Source organism: Muntiacus reevesi, chromosome 3 (genome assembly GCF_963930625.1).
Source record: "Muntiacus reevesi chromosome 3, mMunRee1.1, whole genome shotgun sequence".
Classification (NCBI taxonomy): Eukaryota; Metazoa; Chordata; class Mammalia; order Artiodactyla; family Cervidae; genus Muntiacus; species Muntiacus reevesi.
In genome coordinates this window covers 30,929,994-30,957,880 of record NC_089251.1, presented here as the reverse complement: position 1 = coordinate 30,957,880, position 27,887 = coordinate 30,929,994, and the positions used below count along the sequence as shown (strand labels likewise).

The 27,887-nt window shown below is 48.4% G+C and overlaps 1 protein-coding gene across 4 annotated transcripts in view; it reads left to right on the top strand.

Moving 5' to 3' along the window:
- ADCY3 (adenylate cyclase 3) overlaps positions 1-27,887 on the top strand; it is an 82,616-nt gene that overhangs the window by 35,513 nt on the left and 19,216 nt on the right. For 3 of the 4 annotated variants that reach the window (XM_065928677.1, XM_065928676.1, XM_065928675.1), the window contains exons 3-6: positions 3,011-3,160; positions 25,866-25,996; positions 26,388-26,499; positions 26,698-26,825. In XM_065928677.1, coding sequence (XP_065784749.1) covers positions 3,011-3,160; positions 25,866-25,996; positions 26,388-26,499; positions 26,698-26,825 — 521 coding nt within the window. The remainder of the gene's footprint in view (positions 1-3,010; positions 3,161-25,865; positions 25,997-26,387; positions 26,500-26,697; positions 26,826-27,887) is intronic. The other variant, XM_065928678.1, reaches the window with a different exon arrangement.

Sequence of the window (27,887 nt, the reverse complement as noted above, 5' to 3'; positions counted from 1 at the left end):
TATATAGGGTTGATTTCCTTTAGGATTGACTGCTTGAATCTCCTTGCAGTCCTCGGGACTCAGGAGTCTTCTCCATCACCGCAGTTCAAAAGCATCAATTCTTTGGTGCTCAGTTTTCTTTATGGTCCAACTCTCACATCCATACATGACTACTGGAAAAACCATGGCTTGGACTATATGGACCTTTGTCAGCAACGTAATGGCTCTGATTTTAATATGCTATCCAGGTTTGTCATAACTTTTCTTCCAAGGAGCGAGCGTCTCAGCATGGTACCTTTCACACAGCCCGCCTCTTCCATGCTTGTGAGTGGTCAGGAAGACCCCTGAGTGTGGAGCACTGTCCCCAGCCGTGTGACAGCCCTGGCTGGCTGTGGCCAGGGGAGACACAGGCCTGTGGCCCCAGGTTATCCTACGTTATCTGGAGCCCCTGGATCAGTTGCTGACACTGGCAGGTGTTGGGTCCAGGTGTGTGGCACTTCCCTTATCCTCCATGACCCTGAGCCCAGTCAGCCCTGAGACTCTCGGCCTGGTGGCTACTGTATCTGGACTGCCCACCCACCCCTGTGGGCTTTGATGGGGTGCCGCTGCTCCATGAGTACGCATGGGGAGCAGGCTGACCTTGACAGTCTAGTTTCCTGAGCCATGAACTTGAGGGCAAGCAGATTTCCAAGGCCCCATGGGCCCCATGGAGAGTGGCCTCTGCGCTGGTGGAGTTTTCCGGACCTCATAGTAGATTGGCTTTGAGACCCAGTGATCTGTGTGATTTGCTTTGACTCACTGAACATAAATTATGAATTACCAGCTTTTTTGATCATCAGGTGTTTAATAAAGTGGCCTGAGGCCATACTGATACTGATCGCTTGTGGGAATGTGCTGTCATGGTCCAGAAGAAGGTGCAAGAGATGTCCCAAAGGACTTGAGATCCCACCTGCTTGCCCCACAAATGGTGGAGGCCATCAGAGCTGCCCAGGCCCAAGATCGGGCTATTGTTAATTCCCAGAACCAACTGTCTAAGAAGCTTGTGAAATTATCACCTAGTGACTTGATTTCCAGCACCAAGACACACCTCTGTTATTGTACGTCTCACCTGCTAATTAATTCATTACTAGGTGGGCCTTTCTTGAGTGCCCCCCTACACCCCCAGGCTCAGACTGGTAGCCAAGTACAAACTCTTTAGGAAGCTTCTTTCTGGGTGGTAAGTTCTCCTAGTTAGTATCAACCAGCAGCCCTGATGAAACATTAAAACAGAAGGGATACAGCATAATCAAGGATACTCAGAAGATTAATGTTACAATTAACTTGCCTTATTATCTATTAAACCTTCTTGCTTACAAATCTAAAATGGACTTCCCTGCATTTTTTTCACCCACCTCAGAATTTATTATGTTCCACTTGACTGATCTTTTCTTCCCCTAGGGCCAGGAACTCAGAACTTCTATCTGCCTTCCCACCTCTCAATTTCTACCTTCTGCTCCCAAAACCACACCCTTGAGAGGAGAGGTCTGTCTACCTCTGACAGGCCCTCAGAGAATCAAGGCAGGGAACCTGGGGCAGCCTCAGGGGAGTAAGAGGCACCACACCTGGAAACAGGCCTTATTGGAGAAGATTCACAGTCAGTGGTCTTAGAGAAGTGGGAGCAACTAGAACCTTTGTTGTTCTATTGCTAAGTCGTGTCTGACTCTTTGCGACCCCATGATTCTCTGTCCTTCGCTATCTCCTGAAGTTTGTTCAGACTCATGTCCATTGAGTTAGTGATGCCATCCAACCATCTCATTCTCTGTTACTCTCTTCTCCTGCCTTCAGTCTTTCCCAGCATCAGGGTCTTTTCCAATGAGTTGGCTCTTTGCACCAGGTGGCCAGAGTATTGGAGCTTCATCTTTAGCATCAGCCCTTCCAATGAATAGTCAGGGTTGATTTCCTTTAGGATTGACTGGTTTGATTTCCTTGCTGTCCAGAGGACTCTTAAGAGTCTTCTCTAAACCACAGTTAGAAAGCATCAGTGCTTCAGTGGTCAGCCTTCTTTATGGTCCAGCTCTCACATTCATACATGACTACTGGAAAAAATATTATTCTTGCCTTGCAAACCCCATGAACAGTATGAAATTAGAACCTGGTCCAGCCCAAAATGGGGCCAAGTTGGGTCAGAGATTGGAGCCGTCAACTGCCAGCACCCGGAAATGTGGTTTGGATGTAGGTCCACAGTCAAAGGTACCTCTGGCAGCCTCTGGGAGCTAGGGACCAGGGACACCTCGGGCAGCCTGCAGGGTGCCAGGGCTGGGGAAACAGCCTCTTGATGCCCAAAGAAGTCCTTGGTGCCAGTACGCTGAGCTCACCAGACTGACATTAGGTCCCAAGCCCCTTCTTCTGCTTCCTGTAGCTTTAGTTCCTTGTGAGACCTGGATGTTGGTGCTGGCCACCCTCTCACCAGGCGGCAGGTGAATTGGCTCAGAGGATGCACGTGAATCCTAGGGGTCTGTAACCTGTGACTCACATGTTAGGTAGCACTGTGACAACGGAATCAGCCTAGGACCTCTTCTGGTCTCCTGTGACATTCCCTATGACCTGTAGCTGTTAGGATTATCCACGCCTGGCCAGTAGATCTGGTTCACTTTCCTCCCCAGCTATTCCGCACAGTGCCTAAATGCACCTATGAAGTAATGGTAAGTGGTCGTTGAATGAGTAAGTGGTTGAATGGATGAGTAATGGAGGGACAACTCAGGCCTCGAAGTGGGTGGGATGGGCCAACTTGGCTACCATGTAAAGGAGGATGAGAGAACAGTGGTCCTCCTACCAGCCTTCCAGGCCTGGAGCCACACCCTTGAATACCTTCAGGCATCCATGGTGCGGGGGCAGGGTCCACTCCAGGTATCTGAATTCCCGCTCAAGGCCGGAGGCTCTGCCGGGCACCTCCCTGGACCCTGGGCAACTTGCGGGTGGATTTTGGTCCCCTCCCTCTCCTGAAGGCGGGCCCTGACCATTGTCCTTTCCTCTCCTCCTCCTTGGCATGCAGATTCTGGCCAACGTCTTCCTCTACCTGTGCGCCATCGTCGTGGGCATCATGTCCTACTACATGGCAGACCGCAAGCACCGCAAGGCCTTCCTGGAGGCCCGCCAGTCCCTGGAGGTGAAGATGAACCTGGAGGAGCAGAGTCAGCAGCAGGTCGGGCTCCCTGGGGAAGGCTTTGGGGCAGTACCTTGGGACCCCAGTTTGGGGCCTCTTAGAAGGGAGTGAGCCCAGTTACTTCTGGGTCTCCAGGGCTCAGTGGGGCTTGGAGTTCGAATTCTCTTTTACTAGCGTTGTTGTTGTTCAGTTGCTCAGTTGTGTCCAGCTCCTTGCGACCCTGTGACCTACAGCACACCAGACTTCCCTCTCCTTCACTGTCTCCTGGAGTTTGCTCAAACTCATGTCCACTGAGTCGGTGATACGATCCAACCATCTCATCCTCTGTCACCCCCTTCTCCTCCTGCCTTCAGTCTTTCCCACCATCAGGGTCTTTTCCAGTGAGTTGGCTTTTCGCATCAGGTGGCCAAAGTATTGGAGCTTTGGCATCAGTCCTTCCAATGAATATTCAGGATTGATTTCCTTTAGAATTGACTGGTGTGATCTCCTTGCAGTCCACAGGACTCTGAAGAGTCTTCTCCAGCACCACAGTTTCCTTGGAGGCATCACTCTTATCCCTCTGTCACTCCGTCTTGTGCAGATTCATGCTACCCACCTACTGTCTGCTCAGGGCTCCCTGCGGTGGGGCGGGGGTGGAAGACACATTCACTGGCCTCAGGGTCCTTTTGGGTGAAGTTTGTCATCCCCTCATCCCTCCTCCTGTGGGCACTGTTTCCTTTGCACTCAGGGCAGGCTTCCCACTGCCTTCTCCTGCTAAGTCATTTGTGAACATGGTAAAACCAGCCCAGCCCCTGGGGACCCCACAGTTTACATTTTTCCACTGAGAGAAGTGCCTGCTGTCCCCACGCTGTGTTTACTGGCTTCACTCCAGCCTCATCCACCGCAGAAGCTCCCTGCTCTCATGTGACTGAGTCTTTTAAATAGTTTTTGGTCTGGATTCATCTCAGATGTTTTTTGAAGGTCTTCAGAAATTTCATCCACCAGTTTCCTATTCTCCATAGGTTGGCTTCCCCTGAATAAATGAACTTAGTAGGTTGAAAATAAATGCCTCTCTGCTCTGGGAACCATGTCATTTTGTGTTCAGGTGGTGCTGTTTGCTCTGGGATAGGCAGCTTCACTAAAATTGCTGTTTTCCTGGATCTTGCCACCCAGGTGGGCAGGGCAGTAGTTTTGGGGGTTCTGTTGGTGAACCTCACATTCTCCAGACAGTGCTCTTCTAAGGCACACACTGACTCATTTAGCTGGTGTGTCCTGGCTCCCTCTGTCCTGGGGCGTTCCTTCTCTCTCTGTTTACCAATGAGATCTAGAAGCTTCTGAGCTGAGCCTTGGACTCATCTCTTTCAGAAGACAGGCTTTAGAGGGGGAACCATCCTGACTTCCATGGTGACAAGGGGCCATCACACCTGTCCCCTTCTCCTCGACCCTGTGTCCTGTCATTACCGAGGAGCTGCTGCGGCTGGAACGTATTTAAAGGATCCTGCTTTACTGGCTTTATTGAGCCCCTTCAAAGGCATTCTTTAATTTCTGCCTTCTATACTGTCTTGGTTCTTGTTTGCATTTGATCTCTCATACTGTGGCGGCATCCCGCTGTGTTCTCTACATTAAAAAAAAAATGTGTGTGTCACCACTTAGCTAGACTGGAGGGTTCTTTTTTATATAGTCTTTGCAGTTTTGAGCATACTCATCTGTGTTGATCTGTCAGTCTCATTGTGTATAATCCAGGACATCTTCAATCACGTTCCACGGTGCTTGGTGGGGGCCTTCTGGGGTGGTGAGAAAGGCCCTGTGTCTCACCCTGGGTCTGTTATTCTGTGCATGGATGATTTGGACAAGTTATCCGCCGTGTAGAGCCTCTCTTTCCTCATCTTCAAAGTGGGAGTATTTCTACTCCAAAGTGGAGATGTTGATGATCATCATTTTGCTGAGGGTTCCCTGAGGGTCAAATGAGAAACACAGACAGAAGTGCTTTGTAACTTGGAAAGCTGGGAGCGGTGATGGTCAGGCCACTAGACCTGCTTTCTAATGCCCGGGCCGTATGCTCGCTGCTGGCAGGGTCAGTGCAGGGATCCTGGGGCCTGGCAGAGAGAACCACCCCTGTGTGCTCCAGGCCTCCTGGACACTATGGAGCATCCAGAGGGTGCCTGGCTGTCTGCGCAGGCCGTGTGGCAACAGCAGGGCAGACACTGGCCCCGGAATGAGAGGTCCAGAGAGGCCGAAGGGAGGTGAAGGGAGAAGAGGGACATGCCCCCAGGCCTTGCTGGGATGCAGCAGGTGCCTGTAAATGCCCATCAAGTGGACTTTAGCCTGAGTGTGCCCTTGGGCTAGTTCTTTCCCCTCTTTGGGCCTCAATTTCCCTATATGTGAAGTGTAGATGATAATACATTTGCAGGTAAAATGGGATAATCTGTGTCAATCCTTTTGAGGATGATAAAAGCACTGGAGTGCTGCCACGTGTGAGTCAATATTTGCTCATGTTTTTCTTTAGGACTTTTGTGACTATGTACATGAGACCTGCTTTCCATTTTAACTTTCTTTCTGTGTCCTTGACAGGTTTGGGTATGATGGTTATGCCAACTTATTAACTGGAGAAATGTTCCCTCTTTTAGGTTACTCTTTTAATGTTTAGAAGAATTGACTTGTGAAGCCCTGTTGGGTCTGGAGTTTTTCTTTATGAGGAGATTGGTTCCTCTAAAAAGTAAGGGTCTACATTTCCTTTTGTGTGGGTTTTGAAAAGTTTTTGTTTTTTCAAGAACTTGTCCATTTTATCTAAGTTTTCAAATTGTTGTTATATGTGTATTGTATTTTATCTCTATGTGTCATTGTCTATGGGATTTGTGTTTCTTTCTTCATTACTGATATTGGTAATTTGTGCCTTCTATTTTTAAATTTTTTCTTAATCTGTTTTACTAAGGTTAATTCACGTTTTAGCCTTTTCAATGAAACACCTTTTCGGTTTTCTGTAGATTTCTATCATTCATTAATTTATACTTCTAATTTTGTCATTTTCTTCTATTTTCTTTGGGATTAATTTGGTGTTCTTTTTTATCTTCTTGAAATGGAACTTATATATAGCTAATTTTCAGCATTTCTTTTCTAAAACATGTACTTTTGCTATAGATTTCCCTTGTTATGTTGCTTTAGCTTTATCCCACAAGTTTCAATATGTCATATTTCTGTTGTCAATTAGTTCAGTTTTCTAAATTCTAAAATTCATATTTTCTAAATCCATTGAGGTGCTTTTGATCCATGAACTGTTTCAGTCAGTTCAGTCACTCATTTGTGTCCAACTCTTTGCAACCCCATGAACCGCAGCACGCCAGGCCTCCCTGTCCATCACCAACTCCCGGAGTCCACCCAAACCTGTGTCCATTGAGTCAGTGATGCCATCCAACCATCTCATCCTCTGTCGTCCCCTTCTTCTCCTGCCTTCAATCTTTCCCAGCATCAGGGTCCTTTCCAATGAGTCAGCTCTTTGCATCAGGTGTCCAAAGTATTGGAGTCTCAGCTTCAATATCAGTCCTTCCAATGAACACCCAGGACTTATCTCCTTTAGGATGGACTGGTTGGATCTCCTTGCAGTCCAAGGGACACTCGAGTCTTCTCCAACACCACAGTTCAAAAGCATCAATTCTTCAGCACTCAGCTTTCTTTATAGTCCAACTCTCACATCCATACATGACCACTGGAAAAACCATAGCCTTGACTAGACGGACCTTTGTTGGTAAAGTAATGTCTCTGCTTTTTAATATGCTGTCTAAGTTGGTCATAACTTTCCTTCTAAGGAGTAAGCGTCTTTTAATTTCATGGCTGCAGTCACCATCTGGAGTGATTTTGGAGCCCAGAAAAATAAAGTCAGCCACTGTTTCCATTGTTTCCCCATCTATTTCCCATGAAGTGATGGGACCAGATGCCATGATCTTAGTTTTCTGAGTGTTGAGCTTTAAGCCATTAAGAGTGCATTAATTAATTTCCAAATATCTGGGGACTGTTTAAAAGTCATCTTTTTTTTTGCCATACCATGGCCTGAGGGATATTAATTCCCCAACCAGGGACCAAACTGATGCCCCCTGCATTGGGAGTACAGAGTCTTAACCATTGTACCCCCAGGGAAGTTCCTAAAAGTTATCATTTTATTGTTGATTTTTAGGCTAATTTGACTGTGGTCAAAGAACATGCTCTGTATGACTTTGGCCACCTGATGCAAAGAGCTGACTCATTTGAAAAGACTCCGATACTGGGAAAGATTGAGGGCAGGAGAAGGGGACGACAAAGAATGAGATGGTTGGATGGCATCGCTGACTCAATGGACATGGGTTTGGGTAGACTCCTGCTGTTGGTGATGGGCAGGGAGGCCTGGCATGCTGCGGTTCATGGGGTCGCAAAGAGTCGGACATGACTGAGCGACTGAACTGTGTGATTTTAGCTGAACGACTGAACTGAACTCTATGATTTTAGCTCATTGGAACTTGATTTTTGACCTGGCACGTGTATCAAAATGCCTTTCAAAAATGAAATAAGATCAATAAATGTCAATTATGACTCATTTGCATCTACCCCAAAGTATTTTTGCCTCTTTGGTCACAATGCAAAGACCTCACAACACTTAATTCCCCCTCCCCCAGATTTTCTAGCCACTGTAATGTATATTATTATTTATTTATTTCAGGTTTTTAAAAAATTGGGATGTGGTTGATCTACAATATTTTCTTAGTTTCAGGTGTACAACATAATGATTCAATTGTAATGTATTTTAATTCAACATATATTTTAAACCCCACAAAACAGTCTTACACAATTATTGTTTTTTTACAGTTAATAGTCATTACTTATGTTTCCCCATATTTTACCCTTGGTTATACTCCACTTCTTCATTGCTGTGCTTCCACCTTCTTGAGGAATTCCTTGTAATACTGCTTTTTGTGTAGGTATGTTGACACTAAATTCTCCCCCATTTTTAATTGCTAGAAGAGTTTATTTTTATTTCAATTTTGAATGCCACTTTTTAATCAGATAAAGAATTTTAGGTTGCCAGATTCTTACTTTCTGCCCTTTGAAGGAGTCTTTCCCCTGTCCTTGGACTTCCATTGTAATGCCAGCCGTAAGACACACTGTTGCTCCTATTATTATTTATTTATTGAAGTGTTATTGTTCAGTTGCTCGGTCATGTTCTACTCTTTGCAACCCCATGGACTGCAGCACGCCAGGCTTCTCTGTCCTTCACTTCTGGAGTTTGCTCAAATTCATGTCCATTGAGTTGGTGATGCCATCCCACCATCTCATCCTCTGTCGCTCCTTTCTCCTCTTTCCTTCAATCTTTCCCAGAATCAGGGTCTTTTCCAGACCAGAGGGCCCAGGTTCAATCCCTGGTTGGGGAACTAAGATCCCACAAGCCATGGTGTGTCCAAAAAGAAAGGAAAAGAAAGATTGTGGCAACCCTGCACCAAGCAAGTCTGCCAGCACCACTTTTTTTTCCCCAGCAGCATTGCTCATTTCATGTGTCTGGATCACATTTTGGTAACTCTCACAATATTTCAAATTTTTTCATTAATTTTATATTTGTTGTGGTGACCTGTGATCAGGGGTTTTTGCATCCGCTCTTGTATTTATATGGGGGCACCATGAACTGTGCCCATCTGATATGGCAAATTTGATATATAATATTTATTCTGACTGTTCCACTAACTGGCCCATCCCCTATCTTTCTCCCTTTCCTCGGACCTTCCTATTTTCTGAGACTCAACAATATTGAAATTAGGCCAGTCAGTACCCCTACAGTGGCCTCTGAGTGTTCAAGTGAAAGGAAAACTCACATGATTTTCACTTTAAATCAAAAGCTAGAAATGATTAAACTTAGTGAGGAAGGCATGTCAGAAGCCAAGACAGGCCAGAACCTAGGCCTCCTGTACTAGTTAGCCAAGTTGTGAATGCAAAGGAAAAGTTCCTGAGAAAGCAGAACAGCCTTATCGCTGATATGGAGAGTTTTGGTGATACGGATAGAAGATGAAACCAGCCACAACCTTCCCTGAAGCCAAAGCCTAATCCAGAGCAAGGCCCTCACTCTCAACAGTTCTAGGAAGGCTAAGAGCGGTGAGGAAGCTGCAGAAGAAAAGTTTGAAGCCAGCAGAGGTTGGTTTCTGAGGTCTAAGGAAGAGGCCATCTCCATAACATAAAAATAGAAGGTGAAGCAGCAAGCGCTGATGTAGAAACTTCAGCAAGTTATCCAGAAGTTCTAGCTAAGACCATCAATGAAGGTGGCTACACTAAACTATAGGTTTTCAATGTAGATGAAATAGCCTTCTATTAGAAGAAGATGTCATCTAGGGCTCTCATAGCTAGACAGAAGTCAATGCCTGACTCCAAAGTATCAAAGAATGAGCTGCCTCTCTTGATAGGGGCTAATGCAGTTGGTGACTTGGGAGTTGAAACCAATGCTTATTTATCATTCTAAACATCCTAGGACCCTTAAAAATTACACTACATCACCCCTCTCTGTGCTCTATAAATGGAACAACAAAGCCTGGACGGCAGCACATCTGTTTACAGCATATTTTTACTGAATATTTGAAGCCCACCATCTAGACCTAATGCTTAGAAACAAGGATGCCTTTTAAAATATTACTGCTGATTAACAATGGACCTGGTCACCCAAGAGCTCTGATGAAGAAGTACAAGATTAATGTTTTTTTCATACCTGCCCACATTGCATCCACTCTTCTGCCCATGGATCAAGTAGTAATTTCAACTTACAGGTCTCGTTATTTAAGAAATATATTTTGTAAGGCTACAGCTGCCATAGGGAGTGATCGATCCCTCTGATAGATTTGGGCAAAGGAAATTGAAAACTTTCTGGAAAGGATTCCCTAGTTTAGATGCCATTATGAACATTTGTGATTCATGGGAAGAAGTCAAGATATCAACATTAACAGAAGCTGATTCTAACCTTCATGAATGACTGAAGGGTTCAAGACTTCAGTGGAGGAAGTAATGCAGACATGGTAGAAATAGCAAGAGAGACAGAATTAGAACTGGAGGCTGAAGATGTGACTGAATTACTGATGAGACTAATGGATGAAGTATGGCTTCTTATGAATGAGCAAAGAAGATGGTTTCTTGATAGATTCTACTCCTGGTGAAGATGCTGTGAAGATTGTTGAAATGACATCAAAGACTTTATTAATAGAATATTACATAAATTTAGTTGATAAAACAGAAGCCCAGTTTGAGAGGATTGACTCCAGTCCTGAAAGTTTTATTATGGGTAAATTGCTATCAAACAGCAATACATGCTATGGAGAAACCATTTATGAAAGAGTCAACTGATGCTGCAGACTTCATTGTCTTATTTTCAGAAATTGCCTCAGTCACCCCCAACCTTCAGCAGCTACCACCCTGATCAGTTAACAGCCATCAATATCAAGTTAAGGCCCTCACCAGCAAAAAGATCATGACTTGTTGAGGGGTCAGATGACAGCTAAAAATTTTTAGCAATGAAGTATTTTTTTTGATATGCTGTTGTACACTTAATAGACTCCAGTATAGTGTGAACATAACTTTTATATGCACTGAGAAACCAATAAATCCATGTAGTCACTTTATGGCAATATTCACATTATTCAGTTATTAGAACTGAACCCACAATATCTCCGAGGTGTGCCTGTATAGACTTTTCACACACAGATGGTCTGTTCACTCTTCTCCACACTCTATTCACCCAGTCCCTTAGAGAGGGTTCCAAGTTCATATTACATTGCCTCATGCTTTTTGTGACTGTGTTGAATTCCATTGTGTAGAGGTAACATCATTTATTTAGAAGGGTTCCTATAAGTAGACATTTAGGTTATTTCCAGTTCTATGCTACTGTAGATGTTACTCTAGTAGATATCTTTATAGGGATACCATATTATATATGTATAAATATATCTGAAAGCTAAAAACCTAGAAGTGGAATTGCTTGATCAGTGCATTTTAAAAATTATATGTGTATACATATATGTGTGAACATGTATATATGTGTGTATATATATGTATATTTACTGTGATAAAGTATACATAAGGTAGAATTTACCATCTTAAACATTTTGAAGTTTATAGTTTAGTGACATTAAGTACATTCTCAATGTTGTACAGCCATCACCATGCTTCATCTCTAGAGCTTTTTCATTATTCCACACAGAAATTTTATACCCATTAAATATTAAATTTTCATCCTTCCCTTCCCTGGCCCCTGGAAATCACTGTTCTTTCTGTCTTTATGAATTTGACTGTTCTAGGTACCTCATATACATTATTGTTGGTATTTAGTCACTAAGTCATGTCTGACTCTTTTGTGACACCATGGACTGCAACTCACCAGGCTCCTCTGTCCATGGGATCTCCCAGACAGGAATACTGGAATGAGTTGCATTTCCTTCTCCAGGGGATCTTCTTAACCCAGGGATTGAACCCACATCTTCTGCATTGCAGATGGTTTCTTTACCACTGAGCCACTGTCAAGCCCCCTCATATAAGTAGAATCCTACAATATTTGTCCTTTGGTAACTGGTTTATTTCACTTAGAATAATGTCTTCAGGGTTCATCCATGTTGTAGCATGTATCAGAATTTCATTCCTTTTAAAGCTTGAATAATATTCCAGTGTATATATGTAACACATTTTGTTTATCCACTCATCTGTTGATGGGATCCACCTTTCAACTCTTGTGAATGATGCCTCCATGCACTGTTGGTGTGTAAGTGTCTCTTTGAGTCCCAGCTTTCCAAGCCTTTGGGGAATAAACACAAGTGGAATCGCTGGGTTATATGGTAGTTCTATATTTAACATTCTGAGGGACCAGGCACATGCATTTTTAATGTTGACTTGTTGTTGTTGTTGTTTTTGTTCATTCATGAAGTCCTGTCCAACTCTTTGTGACCCTATGGACTGCAGTACACCAGGCTTCCCTGTTCCCTTCATTATCTCCGGAGCTTGTTCAAACTCATGTCCATTGAGTCAGTGATGCTATCCAAGCATCTCATCTTGTCACCCCCTTCTCCTGCCCTCAGTGCTTCCCAGCACCAACATCTTTTCCAATGAGTTGGCTCTCTGCATCAGGTAGCCAAAAGATTGGATCTTCAGCCTCAGTCCTTCCAGTGAATATTCAGGATTTTTCTTTAGGATTGACTGGTTTGATCTCTTTGCATTCCAGGGACTCTCAAGAGTCTTCTCCAGCACCACAATTAGAAAGCATCAATTCTTAGGTGCTCAGCCTTCTTTATGATCCAACTCTCACATCTGTACATGATTATTGGAAAAACATAGCTTTGACTATATGGACCTCTATTGGCAAAGTGATATCTCTGCTTTTTAATACGCTGTCTAGGTTTGTCATAGCTTTTCTTCAAAGGAGTAAGCGTCTTTTAATTTTATGGCTGCAGTCACCGTCCACAGTGATTTTGAAGCCCAAGAAAATAAAATCTATCACTGTTTCCAATTTTCACTTTTCTATTTGCCATTTAGTGATAGGACAGGATGTTAGGATCTTAGTTTTTTGAATGTTGAGTTTTAAATAAACTTTTTCACTCTCCTTTCACTTTCATCAAGAGGCTCTTTACTTCCTCTTCACTTTCTGCCATTAGAGTGGTATCATCTGCATATCTGAGGTTGTTGATATTTCTCCCAGCCATCTTGATTCCAGCTTGTGATTCATCCAGCCTAGCATTTCACATTGATGTTCTCTGTATATAAATTAAATAAGCAGGGTGACAATATACAGCCTTGATGTACTCCTTTCCCAATTTTGAACCAGTCCATTGTTCCATGTCCACTTCTAACTGTTGCTTCTTGACCCACATACAGGTTTGTTAGGAGATAGATAAGGTGGTCTGGTATTCCCATCTCTTGAAGAATTTTTCAGTTTGTTGTGATCCACACAGTCAAAGGCTTTAACGTAGTCAGTGAAGCAGGAGTAGATATTTTTTTGGCATTCCCTTGCTTTCTCTTTATCATTCAGGGGATGTTGGCAATTTGATCTCTGGTTCCTCTGGCTTTTTAAAATCCAGTTTGTACACCTGGAAGTTTTTGTACTGCTGAAGCCTCGTGTGAAGGATTTTGAGCATTATCTTGTTAACATGTGAAATGAGTGCAGTTGTGCAGTAGTTTGAACATTCTTTGGCATTGCCCTTCCTTGGGATTGGAACAAAAACTGACCTTTTCCAGTCCTGTGGCCACTGCCGAGTTTTCCAAATTTGCTGACATACTGACATATTTATTGTTGATAAATATTACCAAATTGTCTCACAGAGGTTCAAACAATTTACGCTCCTCTCAGCAATGCATGAGAATGGACTTAGGCACTTAAACTTTCCTTGTTTATCTAGAAAAGACTTCTTTTTTTTGGGAACTCCTGCAGCTCCCCCCACAGTTGTCTGTTTGGAAACCCCAACTGCAGGGAAGAGGCCCCAAGGCAGTGGTAGCATCCTGTGAGCTGTTGCCCACTGTTTTCTTATTTGAGTCAAGTCACAGCCAGGTGAACAGGGGTTGGAAGAGTTTCTTTTCATTTTCAGTATACATTGTACAATATTTGATCAAAACAGACAAGTACAAAGAAAAAATACTGATTGGGGCATATTCCTTCAAGTGTTTTTTCCTCCGTCTATGTTTTGCAAGTGTTAATCCTTAAAAAAGTCACAGCTTATTCTCAGATGTAGCAGTTTAGAACCAGATATTCAAGTTTTTGCTGTCTCATATGCTTATTATGGAAGCTAAATTTAAAGTGTTTATTTAGCACAGTGCTAAGCCATGAAATTAAAAGACGCTTGCTCCTTGGAAGAAAAGCTATAACCAACCTAGACAGCATATTAAAAAGCAGAGACATTACTTTACCAACAAAGGTCAGTCTAGTCAAAGCTATGGTTTTTCCAGTAGTCATGTATGGATGTGAGAGTTGGACTATAAAGAAAGCTGAGTGCCAAAGAATTGATGCTTTTGAACTGTGGTGTTGGAGAAGACTCTTGAGAGTCCCTTGGACTACAAGGAGATCCAACCAGTCCATCCTAATGGAAATCAGTCCTGAATATTCATTGGAAGGACTGATGCTGAAGCTGAAGCTCCAACACTTTGGCCATCTGATGTGAAGAACCGACTCATTGGAAAAGATCCTGTTGCTGGGAAAAGTTGAAGGCAGGAGAAGAAGGGGACGACAGAGAATGAGATGGTTGGATGGCATCACTGTGGTGATGGACATGAGTTTGAGTAAACTCCGGGAGTTGGTGATGGACAGGGAAGCCTGGCATGCTGCAGTCCATGGGGTCACAGAGAGTCGACATGACCGAGCTGCTGAACTTAACAGAAATAGTAGACCCTGAACTGTCTACCACTAATATTATTGTTGTTGGATACATTTTGAAGATACAGAGAAGTAGAGAAAAACTTCCCATAATCCAGGGGTTTCTTTTAAAAATTACAATTTTTAAATTGGGCTCTCGGCTAGAACAGGCTTTCTAGTTTACTGGGATTTTTTTTCTTTTTCCTTTTTGTTGAGGTGAAAAAGGCTGTGTTGAGACAAGGGAGCCCCTGGGTGATGAGGAGATGGGGCGGGGTCTTGGATTCCCGTGACTCGGCTTGTCTTCTGCTCTGCCGGGAGAGTGGGGCCTCGTGGGTTTGAGGCTCTAAGAGCGAGCGTGGCCCTGGCAGGCGAGGGCCTCTCGTTGCATTGCTGAGCACATATCTGACACTTTAAGCCATCCAGTGGGACCACAGGGTGGAGTTGTTTTTCTTTATTCTCATGTGACCATAGCTCCAGGGTTTAGTTGGGGAACTTGAGGGTTGCTAAGCACCCCGGCTGCCACCTGGCAACTGCAGGCATCCAGGAAATCCACCCAGCACACCTGTCATCAGGTATGGACTGCAGAATTATGAACCTTTCGGAATCACATCCTCAGAATCACTTCCCAGGGATGGGGAGTGGCTGGAGGAGCCTGTGGGGGAGGGTGGAGAGATGATGGGGCTACGGCTAGGCAGGCCTGCACGTCCCTTCAGATCACGTTCAGTTAGGAAGTCAGCCAGGTCCTCACTGGGGGAGGAGAACTGCCCTTGGTCCCCACGCTCCCGGAGGCGGAAGCTGCAGGGGAGCCCAGGGTCAGAAAAGCAGTCATCATCACCCGTCCCCAGTGAGGGCCAGGGCCAGATCTCCTTCCTCCGTGGTGTCCTGGGGAATTCAGTGTGGGGAGGCAGTGCGGTGTGTGTGGGGGGGGGGGCAGTTCCTGCTCAGCTCCTGGTGGGATGTGCAGGCAACAGTTGCTTCTTTCTGCCTCTCCTCCTACTTCAGCCCAAAGCCCAGGTCACCTGTGACCAGGGATGGCCTTTTTCTTCGTGCAGGAATCTTTGCTGGGGTGGGTGACCTTCTGTCCTTGAGCAGGTCTCCAAGAGGAGCCTTACCCATTTACCATGAGGGTCAGATTTCTCAGGTAAGAGAGGCTTGGGACTCAGAATTATACCATTTCAAAAGCTCCATCTCCTGTCTTTTTCTGAATGTCTCTGCCCAAGCCAGCCTCCCTGTTCCCTTCAAGACCTTTAACTGTGAGATTAAGGCCCAGAGTGATCTCAGCCTCGGTTGGTGGGGAGAGGGGAGTGAGAGTGAAGGGAGGTGAGAAGCTTGCTGCCTCCCAGCCTAGGGCTTGGCTTCCAGTGTCAGCCCTCAAAGTGCCCGCTGTCGTCCTGGCAACAGTGAGGTTGGGACTGGGGACCTGCCTCCTGGGAGCCAGTGGGGGATAGGGATGGAGGAGGAGGATGCGCCCTGCTGTCCGCTGCAGCAGTCCTGTTATATAAGCAGCTGATGTAGGTGGGGCAAACCCATCACCTACTTGATGGGAACCACAGAGGAAACCCCCTGACATCAGCCTCCAGAGATCCCTGCTGTCTTACCTGCTTCACAGAACCACTCGCGAGTCAGTGTTTTTAGTCTAGCCTTGAAGGCTTCTTGGTTTGAGAAAAGCCAGTAGGTGAATTTCCCGTGGCATGAAATAAGAATTAGTGCGTCTCTCCGTTCCAGCTCTCACCTCTTGGATTTCACAGCATGCTCTTCCTTCTAACATTGCAGGATTTGGCAAAATAAATGGATGTTAGATGATGCCAGTGAGGAGCCTTTAGAGGAAAGTTTGTTCTAAGGCTGTGGAGGGCCCCTGCCGGTGGGGGGACAGGGGCCTGGTGGCACTGCCCGTGGTGTTGGCGGGCAGCCCCCTGTCTGGGCTGGGGGGCCGCTGAGCTGGGTCCCTGCCAGGCTCTGGGGGGCCGTGAGCCCTGACCACATAGCCCAGCAGTGTTTTCCTCTGCACGCAGTCAGAGTCCACAGTCTGCGTCCAGCATGGTCAGGGTTGTGGTGCATCCCCCACCTTTATCTGGCTCGAAGTTTTGTTTAGTAACAGGGGTAGTTGTGCTTTGTTGTTGTTTTTTTTAAAACAATTTCTGGTGCCAAGTCGTAGGCTGAGTTTTTACTGAATTATTTAATCATCACAACAAAACCCTTCTGGGGAATAGGCCCTCCCCTCTCCATCCTGGTGAGGCTATCTATTTGGGGGAGTTACTAACTAGGAGGGTCAGGTGAGTAGTCCCAGATGACATCCACTCTGTCCGTTTCTGTTTTCTTTGAACTGCCCAGAGCTTCACAGCTTTCCAGTACCTAAAGATGTAGTCACTCTATATAAAAACATGTTATTTCTGACTGCCTCAGGAAATGGAAAGGTCTGACAGCATGGGGTGCAGAGTGAGACTTGCATTCACATCCGAGCCAGGGCACTTAACCTGCTGCATGACCTTGAGCCAATTACTTCTGCCCTTTGAGCCCCCGTTTCTTTGTCTATGAAATGGGAGCAGGATAAGATTGGCAGACTGTCTCAAAGATAGGATTCATCCCACAAATACTTTAAACATGCTTCTAGACACTGGAGATACAGCTGTGAGCAGAACAGAGTCTAGATTACTGTTCAATGGCATGGGCCAGAGAAGGCTTTCTAATAAGATGAGATTTGAGCAGAGACCTGAAGGCAGTGAGGGTGCGAGCCATGCAGTGATCAGAGAAGTGAGCAGTAAATGCAAAGGCCCTGAGGTATGTTCACAGATCATCACGGCAGTCAGTGCAGATGGAGCAGAGGTGAGGGGATGAGAGGTGGGCAGTGCGGCAGAGAGGTGATGGGGCCTGTTAGACCTTGGCTTTTCCCTTAAGGAGAACCCTGCTTTGGAGGATTTAAATGGATCAGTCTGGCTGCTGGTGGAGAGGACACAGCAGTGGAAGCAGGGAGACCAGTTAGAAACTTTGCAGTAATTTTGGTGAGAGAGGATAATGGCCCAGATCAGGATGGAGTGATGAGGAGAACAGAAGATTCGGGATATGTTTTGAAGGCAGGGTACTGGAGGGTAGACTGGGGTATGGGAGAGTGATGGCTCAGTCAGAGATGGCTCTAAGGATTTTAGCCTGGAGGTGGTGAGTTTGCTCTGGGTCCAAGACAAAAGCAGGTGGTCTGTGCTTCCATGGCAGGCCTCTTAGCACCCTTCTCCACTGATCACAGATGTGACCTCAGCATCCTTCTCAACACAGTGCTCTGGGCAGCTGCTCTCTGTCCCTCAGAGTTGGCATGTGAGCTGGACTTAATTGCTGCTGTAGCATTCTAGAGGTGTACAGTCATTGGGACTGTTTAAATTAAAATTATTTAAAATTTTTAAATTAAAAATCACTTTCCTCCATTGCAGTAGCCACAGTTCATGTGCTCGGGAGCTCCGTGTGGCTGGCTTGTGCATTGGACGGCAGAGATTACCAAACATTTCCATGACTGCAGAAAGTGCTGTTCTGGAGGGTGATGCCTTGCCCCTTGAGCCGTGTCTCCTGGTTGACAGCTCATTAACTCACCAACCCTCTTAGGAGCACCTACTTTGTGCCAGGCTGTCTTGGTGAGGGCTCCAGGTACCACACAGGTGGCTATCTTTGGGCCCGAAGGGCTGTCTCCTGAGATACTGGACACCTTGGCCCACAGTAACCTGTCTCTGGGGACTGCACAGGCACCCAGTCTGGTGACTGTCAGCCCCACGTGCTCTGCACCCCCTCTCCCCTCTAACAGGCTAAGGGTGGGGGCTGACCCTGGGTCTATCTGGTTTCTGGGCTGTTCTCTCAACTCTGAGGTTGGGTGTGGAGTCCGTCTTTCTGGGAGATCCTGGGCTGCTGGTTTGGAGCCTGTCTCGCCCTGGAAGGTCTTGTTTAAAGATATGCTGGGTTTTGAGTTATGCAACCTCTCCATCCTCTGAGCTCTGCCCGCTTTTGCCTGAAGACAGCAAAGCACTCCTGCCCTGAGAGACCAGCCACTTGGCGTGCAACTTGACGGCCTTGCTCCCCTGAGTTCCTAGGAATACTGTTCACCATCGACCTTCACAGCATGTAGCTCAGGGGTCTGCCTAGGTGACCAGTGACTGTTCTTTGAGTGACCTCGATCATGACCTTGTCTTTGGGATGAAGCAGCATGTGTGGGCCCCCTGGGTCTAAATGGTGGCTGTCTGTTCACATTCAAATAGCAGATTGTCCAGATTACATGATGTGGTCCCGTGTCCTCTCATCAGGTCAGGCGCTATTTGGGCCCTGACCTCCCCGGGCTAATAGGGCAGGTTCCTACTCGGCATTTCCTTCTCCTTCTGCCTCCTCTGCTCAGGTAGTCAGACCAAGATGGGCACCCGCTGGGGGCCAGTGACCTTTTGGCTTCTAAGTGGCCTGGAAACTCCAAGAATATGGATAAATGAGGACCAGAATAGACATGTTTGCAGACAGCTGTGGGTCTTCTCCCAGCCCATTGTAGTGACATGTGTGTGTGTGTGCGCGTGTGTGTGTACACGTAAGAACACACACATCCTTTAACTAGATAAGTAGAATTAACATGCTTACTTCATATGGACACTGTATACACACATACACGCATGCCAACCACCTGGGCACTGTTGGTCTCTCCACAGTTAATCTGTCTCCCTCCCTCTGTCCCCTTCACGAGGATGTTGTAGAAACTTAGCTTCTCATCAGCCAAGCTCATTTACCCCAGTCCCTGGTGACCACGCTGCTGTAATTAACTCGTGAATCTGCCTCATCAGAGCATCAGCTGTAACCACGCAGGGCCCCTGGGAGCAGTGCTGGCCCCCTCCTCCGTCTCAATCCCAGGGCGGCAGGAAGGTGGGACCTGGCGTGAGTCCCCGCTAAGGAGAAGGGGGCTCGGTCTGTCCCTTCCCCGAGCCTGGCTGAGGCTGTGCTCACAGCGCTCTGTCTGGGGCTCATCTGAGCAGCTCAGTACGTGACCATTTACAGATGAGGAGACCACAGCTCAGGAGGCCGAACCTCCTGCCTGGGGTCACTGTGGTCTCTGCCCCCAGGGACCAGGACCTCCACCCCACCCGAGTCTGCTCGCCCAGCCCCTGCCCCTGGAGTGGGCCTGGGTCCTTCTCCTCTACTCACAAGGTCAGTCTTCTGCTCTACTCATAAGGCCTTCTAGAGACTTTCTCTCTGTTTCTGGACCTCGTTTGGTTCTTTGCCCAGAGGGTCAGGGCCTTACTGTTCGTTGCTGTGTGTTTTTAGGATGAGCATCAGAGCTTGAGGGCTGGACAGGGGCTACAGGAGGCTCTTCGCCCGCCTTCTTTCTCCGTGTGGAACCACGTCACAGCCTCTGGATCCCTGAATCCCCATCTGCTAGCCAGTCCTCCATTGGTGGTTGCCCCCTCCTGCTGCCCTCTCACATGGCATCTGAGGATGAGAGATCACCACCTCTCGCGGCAGCACATTCTTTACTTGAACTCCTTTGACTTTTAGAACATTCTGCCTCTGCTAGAAGCAACAGTCTGTTCCGTGCAGTCTTCCCTTGTGGGGCCTTCAGAGCAAGCGCATCCCTTTTCTCCACAACAGCTTTCCTTGGACTTGAATTCTCTGTGAGGCTGCAGGACCCTCCCTTTCCTGGGCTGATTCCCAGTCCCCCAACCCCAACCCCCAGCCACCCTCAGGTGCGCCAACTCCAGCGCCCTCACCTCACGGTCACTTGCCGACCATGGCCCAGGAGATCTGTTTCTTTGTTGGGTGGGGGACCCAGCAGCTCCACCACCTCCTCTTTCAGGACCTTAACATCTCTTAAGGGCCAAGGGACTTGTGCAGGCACCATTTCATGCTGTGGATTCATTTAAGATCTAATAGCATCTCAAGTGGCTAGACTTTCCCCCAGTGTTGATACACTGTGCCTCCCCAGTTCTTTTCTCTTGTAGTTGGTTATTACATTTACCCACTTTGAACTTCATCCTGTACATTTTACCAGACCACTATGGAGTAAAATTCATATTCACCAATTGTCCTGTGATGTCCCATCCAGATATTCTATAAATACATCCTATGTGTCTTCTGAAGTTTTCTTTCTGGAAGTTCTGGAAGGATTTCCACTTTGAACCGAGAGAGAACCCATTTTACAGATGAGTAATCAAGGCCAAAGGGGCGGTGTATGTCCTGGGTCACAGGGGCCTTAGAAGCTTGACTCCAGCTCAATAATTTTTTTTTTCTCTACCCCCTTCAGCTACTCTTCTCTGTTCCAATAAGATTTTTAAACCTTTAAAATGATTTGTCTCTTTAGCAAAGCCTGTTATGTAGATAGTCATTATTATTTCCACTTCTGTCTTCAACCTCCAACTTTGATTCCTTCTTTTAGTCTAGACCATCAGATTTTAAAATTAGCTTCAAGGTAAGGAAATGTCCTTTTCCCATAGTCTAGTTTCTGGCAAATGTCCAGCAGGCTCTTGTTAGAACTTGCGGGCACCACCAGCCTGGAAAGGCACAGTCCTGAGAAAAGTGGCCTCTGCACACGTCATTTTTTATAAAAGGAGAGATGATAGGAAGGGGTCTGGAGTGGATCATAGAAATTCACCTGATAATGAGTGCTGAGTGTTAGAATTCAAAATGCCAGGAGTTTTAAAGATGTGGAGGTGATAGTTTCAATTCAGTTTTGAAAATGTTACAAAAAACTAATTTAAAAAATAAAAAAGGGTTAATGGAGAAGAAAACTTAAATGAAAAGATCATCCAAATTGTTGAACACCCTCCCCCTGCACCTTCTCTTTGTTCCTGATAAACTCTGATCACATCTTCCTCTTCTACTCCCAGTTCTTTGGGACTGTGATCATCAGTGGATTTTGTCTTTCTCAGAGTAGCCTGGGTGGGGGGCTGGACCTCTGCATCTTTGACTGTATGAGTCCAAGTTTCTGGAGGTGTGTTGTCATTTCCACCTTGACTTGAATCTCGCTGCTACCTTGTCCTCTGGGTTTTAAGTGTTCTTCTTTCTAATCCTCAAGTCTCGGTTGAAGGTTTTGCCTGCTGCTTGAGCATGGTCTTGAAGGCCAGGGTCTCTAGCAGCGACCTCAGCGTCAGGCTCTCTTTCTCGGTGCACCAGTAAGCCGCTCCTCACTACATAATCATGGCTGTGCCTTTCTCCTCAGTTTCCTTTCCTTCAGATCCTTCTCAAATGCTTCTAAAGTGGTGCTCACAAACTTCAGTGTGGTCCCCAGTCAGCTGAGGATCCTGGGCCTTGCTGGGTGAGCCTTGGGCCCCCGTCTGCAGGCCAGACTTGGGGTCATGAAGCCTCGGGTCTCATGAGGTGGGCTTAGCTGAAGGGGGACCTTCTAAAGCCTAGACACCCGAGGAGTCCCCAGAGGTTGCTGCTCTTCCTGGCAGTGCTGCGTTACTTCCAGCAGGAAGCAGGCACCTTGGACCCTTTGTGGTCAGTCCAGTGGCAGCTCACTACACCTGCGCTGTGGGGGAGTCCTGCTGGCGCCCCTTCTAGGCGAGCCCCTCTGGAGCTGCCGGAGCTGATGTCTCTCACAGCTTTGGGGTAAGCCAGTATCCCAGGGCCCTCATTGTTGGTTACATTCAGAGCCAACTGTCCGTCGCTGAGGCAGAGCTCACAGCATTGGACCCTCTCTCCTCCTCCCCTCAGCCCTTGGGATAGAGGGAGGTGAGGCCTGCCCAGGACTCAGCCCAGGCCTCTCCTGTACCCACCTCAGCAGCACCCTCCTCCTCCTCCTCTGCTGACCATCAGGGGGAGTCCCAGCTGCGGTCTGGAGTGCCCCAGGCCACCATACTGAGGCGCCCACAGAGGACCCACCCTCCCACATAGCACCACGGGGACTGGGGCCCACAGAATGTCTTGGTGGGCTCTCTCACGGGTGAGCTCCTTACTAGATAACATTCGGGCACTTTGCATTCATAGCAGAACAACGTCTGATGCAGGTGAGAGAGTTAGTGTGAGAAAAGCACATCCTTTGGGTAAGAAGAATCCCCTGATTCCATCAGTCAAAGATCCCTGGGTTCGAGTTCTGGGTCTTCCATGAGGCCCGAGGAATTGGAACAAACCACTAACCCTCCACACTTCGATTCGGGCACCTGCAGAATAGAGGCAGTTTACACGTTTGTGAAAATACAGGGTAGGTGGGAAGGTTTTAGGGAAGAGGGACAGTTGTGATATTGGTCAATAGTGTCCATTTGCCAGGCAAGTTGCTGTCCTCTGAGAACTGCAGAAAGAAGGCAGCCCAGAGTGCTGGTTCTGTCTCATGGCTCCTAAGAGAGGGCTACTGCCTCCTCCCTCCTCCCTTCGCTGCAGGGCTGTGGTCTCCTGCTTGTTTCGTACCTGGCCGTGGGTCTTCTTTCTCAGGTTAGACCTGACCAGACTCAGGAGTCTGGAGCTAGCTCAGTGGCCTTGCAAGGGATTGTCTTTTTCGAAGAAAACCGTGGTAGCTATAGACAAGCTGGGGTCAGGTCACAGCTGGCAGCAACAGGAAGTTTTGTGTTTATTTCCAGTTTAAAGCGTAATTTTAAACAGCCTCAGCAGTGTGACACCATATGGAGGTAGGTTTAGTTGCTCAGTCATGTCTGACTCTTGGCAACCCCGTGGACTTGTAGCCTGCCAGGCTCCTCTGTCTGTGGAATTCTCCAGGCAAAAATACTGGAGTGGGTTGCCACCTCCTTCTCTAGATGACACCATATAGCAGTTTTGAAAAACATCTGAAATTTTCTCCTAGTTTGATCTCCCACATTGAATTGCCCGTTTCTGTCTGGCATATATCCTCCTGCTGTTGTTTAGATGCACGTGTATCCAGCATCGCCTTCACAGAACACAGTTCTGTGTCTTGCTTCTCTTTCTCATTATTTCCTTGTAACAGTTTTCATCAAGGTCATTTTTAAGGTTTCATAATCTTCCATCCAGAGGATGTGTCACAATCTAATGAGCCATTTTCCGGACATTTGGGCTGCTTAGAGGTTTTTCCACAAGTATAAGTGATGCTGCAGTGAGGTTCTTCTTGCACATAAATCTTTTTATTTCTTTTGGATTATTTCTGTTGGATAAATTCCCAGAGGAGCCATTAATGGGTCAGAGGCTTGGAATATTCTTATGACTCTCAAAACATATAGCAACTGCTATCTTAGGAAGAGTGGGGTGGGGCTCTGCCTCTCTGCTGGGGAGACCAAGCCATATCTCTCTGCTCTGGGCCCCTGAGGCTGCCCTGGGTGCCCCCTGTCTTGTCCACCCCTGCGCCCCCTGTGAGGCCCACCTGGCAAGTACACTTGGATCCCAGCTTCTCCCTCCTCCAAGGACGTGGAGGAAGGAGTTTTACCTGGACTCTGAGAGTGACTGTCAAGAATCTTTTATGTGTATGTGAGGATTTATCGGAAAGATCTATCATTAGCATCACACAGTCTTAAAAGAGGCCAGGACCCAGGAATAGGTTTAGAATCTCTGAAATGTAAGGGCAAACAAGGTCAGCATCAGTGAAGATGCTGGTAAAATGGGTGTGAGTGAGGAGCAGGGTGAACACACCTGGCCAGGGGCTGGGGGCTCTGGGGAGGTGGCAGGTCGGTGAGGGAGGGTGTTCTAGAAAGAGCGACACCAGAGCAGAGGGCAGGAAGGCATGCAGAGAAGAGCAGATGGTGTCCAGCTTGTCTACCAGGAGGGGCCAGTAGGGCAGTCAGGGGGAGTCGGGGCCGTGAAAGCAAGTGGGTCACATGGAGGAGGCCTTGGGGCCACAGAGGAGAATACCGTGGGAGCCATCCGGGGATGTGAAATCTGACGTGGAAGGTGGTGGGAGGAGGAGGAGAGCAGAGCCTGGCTGGCACAAAAGTCCCAGGGTTGTGACATGGGCCTAGCCCCTCCTTCACTGCCCACTCAATCACTTTCCTGCCCTGCCCTCCACCTTCTAGAATGCTCTTTCCCATCAAGTCCCTTTGCTGCATTTTTTCTCATCTGACAAATTGTCCCTTCTTCTGTGTACACTACGCCTACTTCTTATTTAAGACCTGTTTTATCAGAGTGACTTAAGGTAGACTGCCATGGAATTCTCCAGGCGGGAATACTGGGGTGGGTTTCCATGCCCTCCTCCAGGGTATCTTCCTGACCCAGGGATCGAACTCATGCCTCTTACGTCTCCTGCATTGGCAGGCAAGTTCTTTACCACCAGTGCCACCTGGGAGGCCCCTTATCAGACCCTACCTTAAAGTAGACTCTGCCTGCTTAACCGTTTCTGGTCGACCATGAGGTTGCCTCACACGGCACAGGAAGATCGGTAGCCGTAATTTACAACACAGCCGCTTTCTTATTATTTGACAATTTGACGTTGAGTGATGATCTGCTTTCAGAACTCATCTATTCTCTTGTAAAAAGCTACAGAAGTATATGATGCAAAAAGTGACAGTTCCCCCCGTGGCACTCCCCAGAGATGAGCCTCTGACCTCCTCGCTCTGTTTTCTTCGAGGCACTCGGGTTTGGGGCATCAGAGCTGCAACCCTTTGTGTTTCAGCTGCTGCCTTTGTCCAGCCCTGGTTGACAGTCCTAGAGCCCAGACTGTGCTAGGAGCAGCCACCGCACAGGACTAGATTGTATCTTGATGTCCCCAAGGTTCCCAGGGAGCCCAGAGAGTCTTTTTTTGGAGGACAGAGTTTGGGCAGAGTCCGAGGGTGTGGGAGAGACCTGACCGTGTGAGCAGGGGCTGCGGAGTTTGCAGGAGACGGGCAGCACCACACGGGACTTTCTTGATCCTTGGTGTCCTGTGGTCCCTCTCCACCCTTCCCAGCCTGGCATGTCCTCCCCAGCCCCTCACACACCTGCTGATTCCTGGTATTACTGTGCACCCCGCATGCATATGTCCGGGGGAGAAAAAGGCTGAGACGAGCATGGAAGGCAGGATCCTTCTTTGTGTGCCCTCATCATCACACCTGGACCAGACAGAGCTTACAGGGCCTGGCCGAGGGACAGAAGGTCTCCTGCTGACCTGAAAACCCCCTGGGGCTTGTCATCGCTAAGCCTGTGGTCAGTTCAGGAGCCCCAGGCAAGTGTAGACCTTGTCTTTCTGAGACACTTTCTGTCTCGGTGCTTTAGTGACATTTCACATCAAGTGACACAAGAGCAGCTAAGGTATATGGCATACTTGCTGTGTGCAGACACCGTTCTAAGTGCTTCATGGTAACGAGTCACTCAGTCTCTCCACGGGTTTCTGAGCCCCGTCAGTGCTCTGAAGACGCTCAGGTCTCAACACTCAGCCTGTTCAGGGCAGGAAATGACCCGTCCTGGGCCTCCAGCCGCTTCCCAGTGTGGGGTCTGCCCTGCCCGGTCTCCATGGAAGGTCACCTGGTTCCTGGCCCACGTCTGTCACCAGGATTGGGGCATTTCTTCCCAGAGTGTCCACACCGGTCCTGCCCTCCCCGCTCACCCTCTCCTCCCCTGCAGGAGAACCTTATGCTCTCCATCCTGCCCAAGCACGTGGCCGACGAGATGCTGAAGGACATGAAGAAGGACGAGAGCCAGAAGGACCAGCAGCAGTTCAACACCATGTACATGTACCGCCACGAGAACGTCAGGTGCGCCGGCCACGGGCCTGGGTTCCAAGCACTGGATGGGGGCTTTAGGGGGTTGCCTGAGGACTGTGGGATTCGAGAGTCTTCCTGGGGACTAGAAACACGCACCCCCTCCCCACAGCATGAACCTCAGCCCCTGCAGGAGCTGCCTTGCTGCCGGATGTTGGGGCCTGAGATTGGCCCTGTGGTCCAGGCCCAATATTGTACAGACACCACAGACTAGCTAAGCTAGAGGCCAGAGCCCTGAATGCACCCTGGACGTGCCAGGGTCTCACCACTTTGGGGCCTGAGCAAGGACCTGGCTGCCGGGGGGCTGGAGTGGGAGCTGGCGGTGGGCAGCGCGGAGCCTGGCTTGCTATCCGCATCCTCACCGCTGGGCCTTCCTCCCCTGCAGCATCCTCTTTGCAGATATCGTGGGCTTCACCCAGCTGTCCTCAGCCTGCAGCGCCCAGGAGCTTGTGAAGCTGCTCAACGAGCTCTTTGCCCGCTTTGACAAGCTGGCGGCTGTAAGTACCCTGCCCCTCAGCTGGCTTTCCACGGTGGGGAGCGGGCGGCACCCGCGAGGCCTGGGCCTGCCTCTCCCCCTCCTCCCTGGCCCTCACGACTTCCTCCCACCCAGCCTTCCTCAGCGGTCTTCGCCTCTCACCCCTCCTCGCCGAGGAGGGGGGTGCCTCAGGACCCCAGTCCACACCCTGCCCTTTCAGAAATACCACCAGCTGCGGATTAAGATCCTGGGCGACTGTTACTACTGCATCTGTGGGCTGCCTGACTACCGGGAGGACCACGCCGTCTGCTCCATCCTCATGGGGCTCGCCATGGTGGAGGCCATCTCGTAAGTGGGGCGCCGCTGGTGGGAGACAGAGGGGCTCCCAGAGTATGGGTCCTGGCCCCTCAGGGAAGCCCACCTTCTGAGCTGGCCTGTTTCGGTGGGCCCTGTGCAACCCAGGCCCCCGAAGAGGGTCCGTCAGGGTATGACGTGGGTGCAGCCTCTGATGGAGGCTTTTCCAGCCTCAGGCCATGCTTTTTGTTCTGCTGGGAGGTGTCCTCATCACGAAATGCTTCCACCTCACATTTTCTTTATTTTCCTCCCAAGTGTCCCCCCATCTCTTCTCCCTGTGTTTCCTCATCGTGACCCCCCCCCAGGACAGATAAGTTCAGAGATCCCCATGCCTGTCTCTTGAACCAGGAAGTCCGAGTGCAGCAGGGGAGTGACCACTGATGTCACAAGGTGTTTGGGCAGCAGAGCCGGGCCTGGAACCCTGGCCTCTGAGCTCAGAGCTCCGCTCCTGCCTTAAGGCCGGGAGCCTTGAGGGCAGTGAGCTCTGCGTCCCCAAGATCTTTCCCGCTGCAGTCTCTGCACCCTGAGCTTGGAGATCCCTGGGGGATGCTCCTGGCTGTCCCCTCAAGGCCTCTGGGGGGCCCTGGGTGGCATCAGCCCCCCCAAAGCACCTTGCTGAGTCTGAGAATTGGGTGTGTGTCCAAGGGGGTGGTTTCGCATTGTTAGCATCCTCCTCTAGGACTGCCTGGAGAGAAGCCAGGACTGCCGTTCCCTGGGGACCGTGGTTCAGGATTTAGAGATTCACCTCCACTCCCATCACGGTTGGGCAAAATTCTGAAATTCACGTCTGTCTCCTCCTGGAGGTCTCAGGCGGGCAGTGTTCCCCTCCACGCACACACACCTAGCACAGGGCCTGCACACAGTAGGCGCTAGGTGATGTCAGCTGCATGGACGAGGGAACGGATGAGCGCAGTCAGCGGTCCCTCGGGGCAGAGGGTCTCTGCTGTTTGCGGCCCCCTGTCTCCCCCCACATCACACACAGGTTGTTGAATGTGGGCTCAGGCCCCTGCTGTAACCCAGCAGCGGGTGACTCAGACGTGGGCAGCTGGTAGTGGC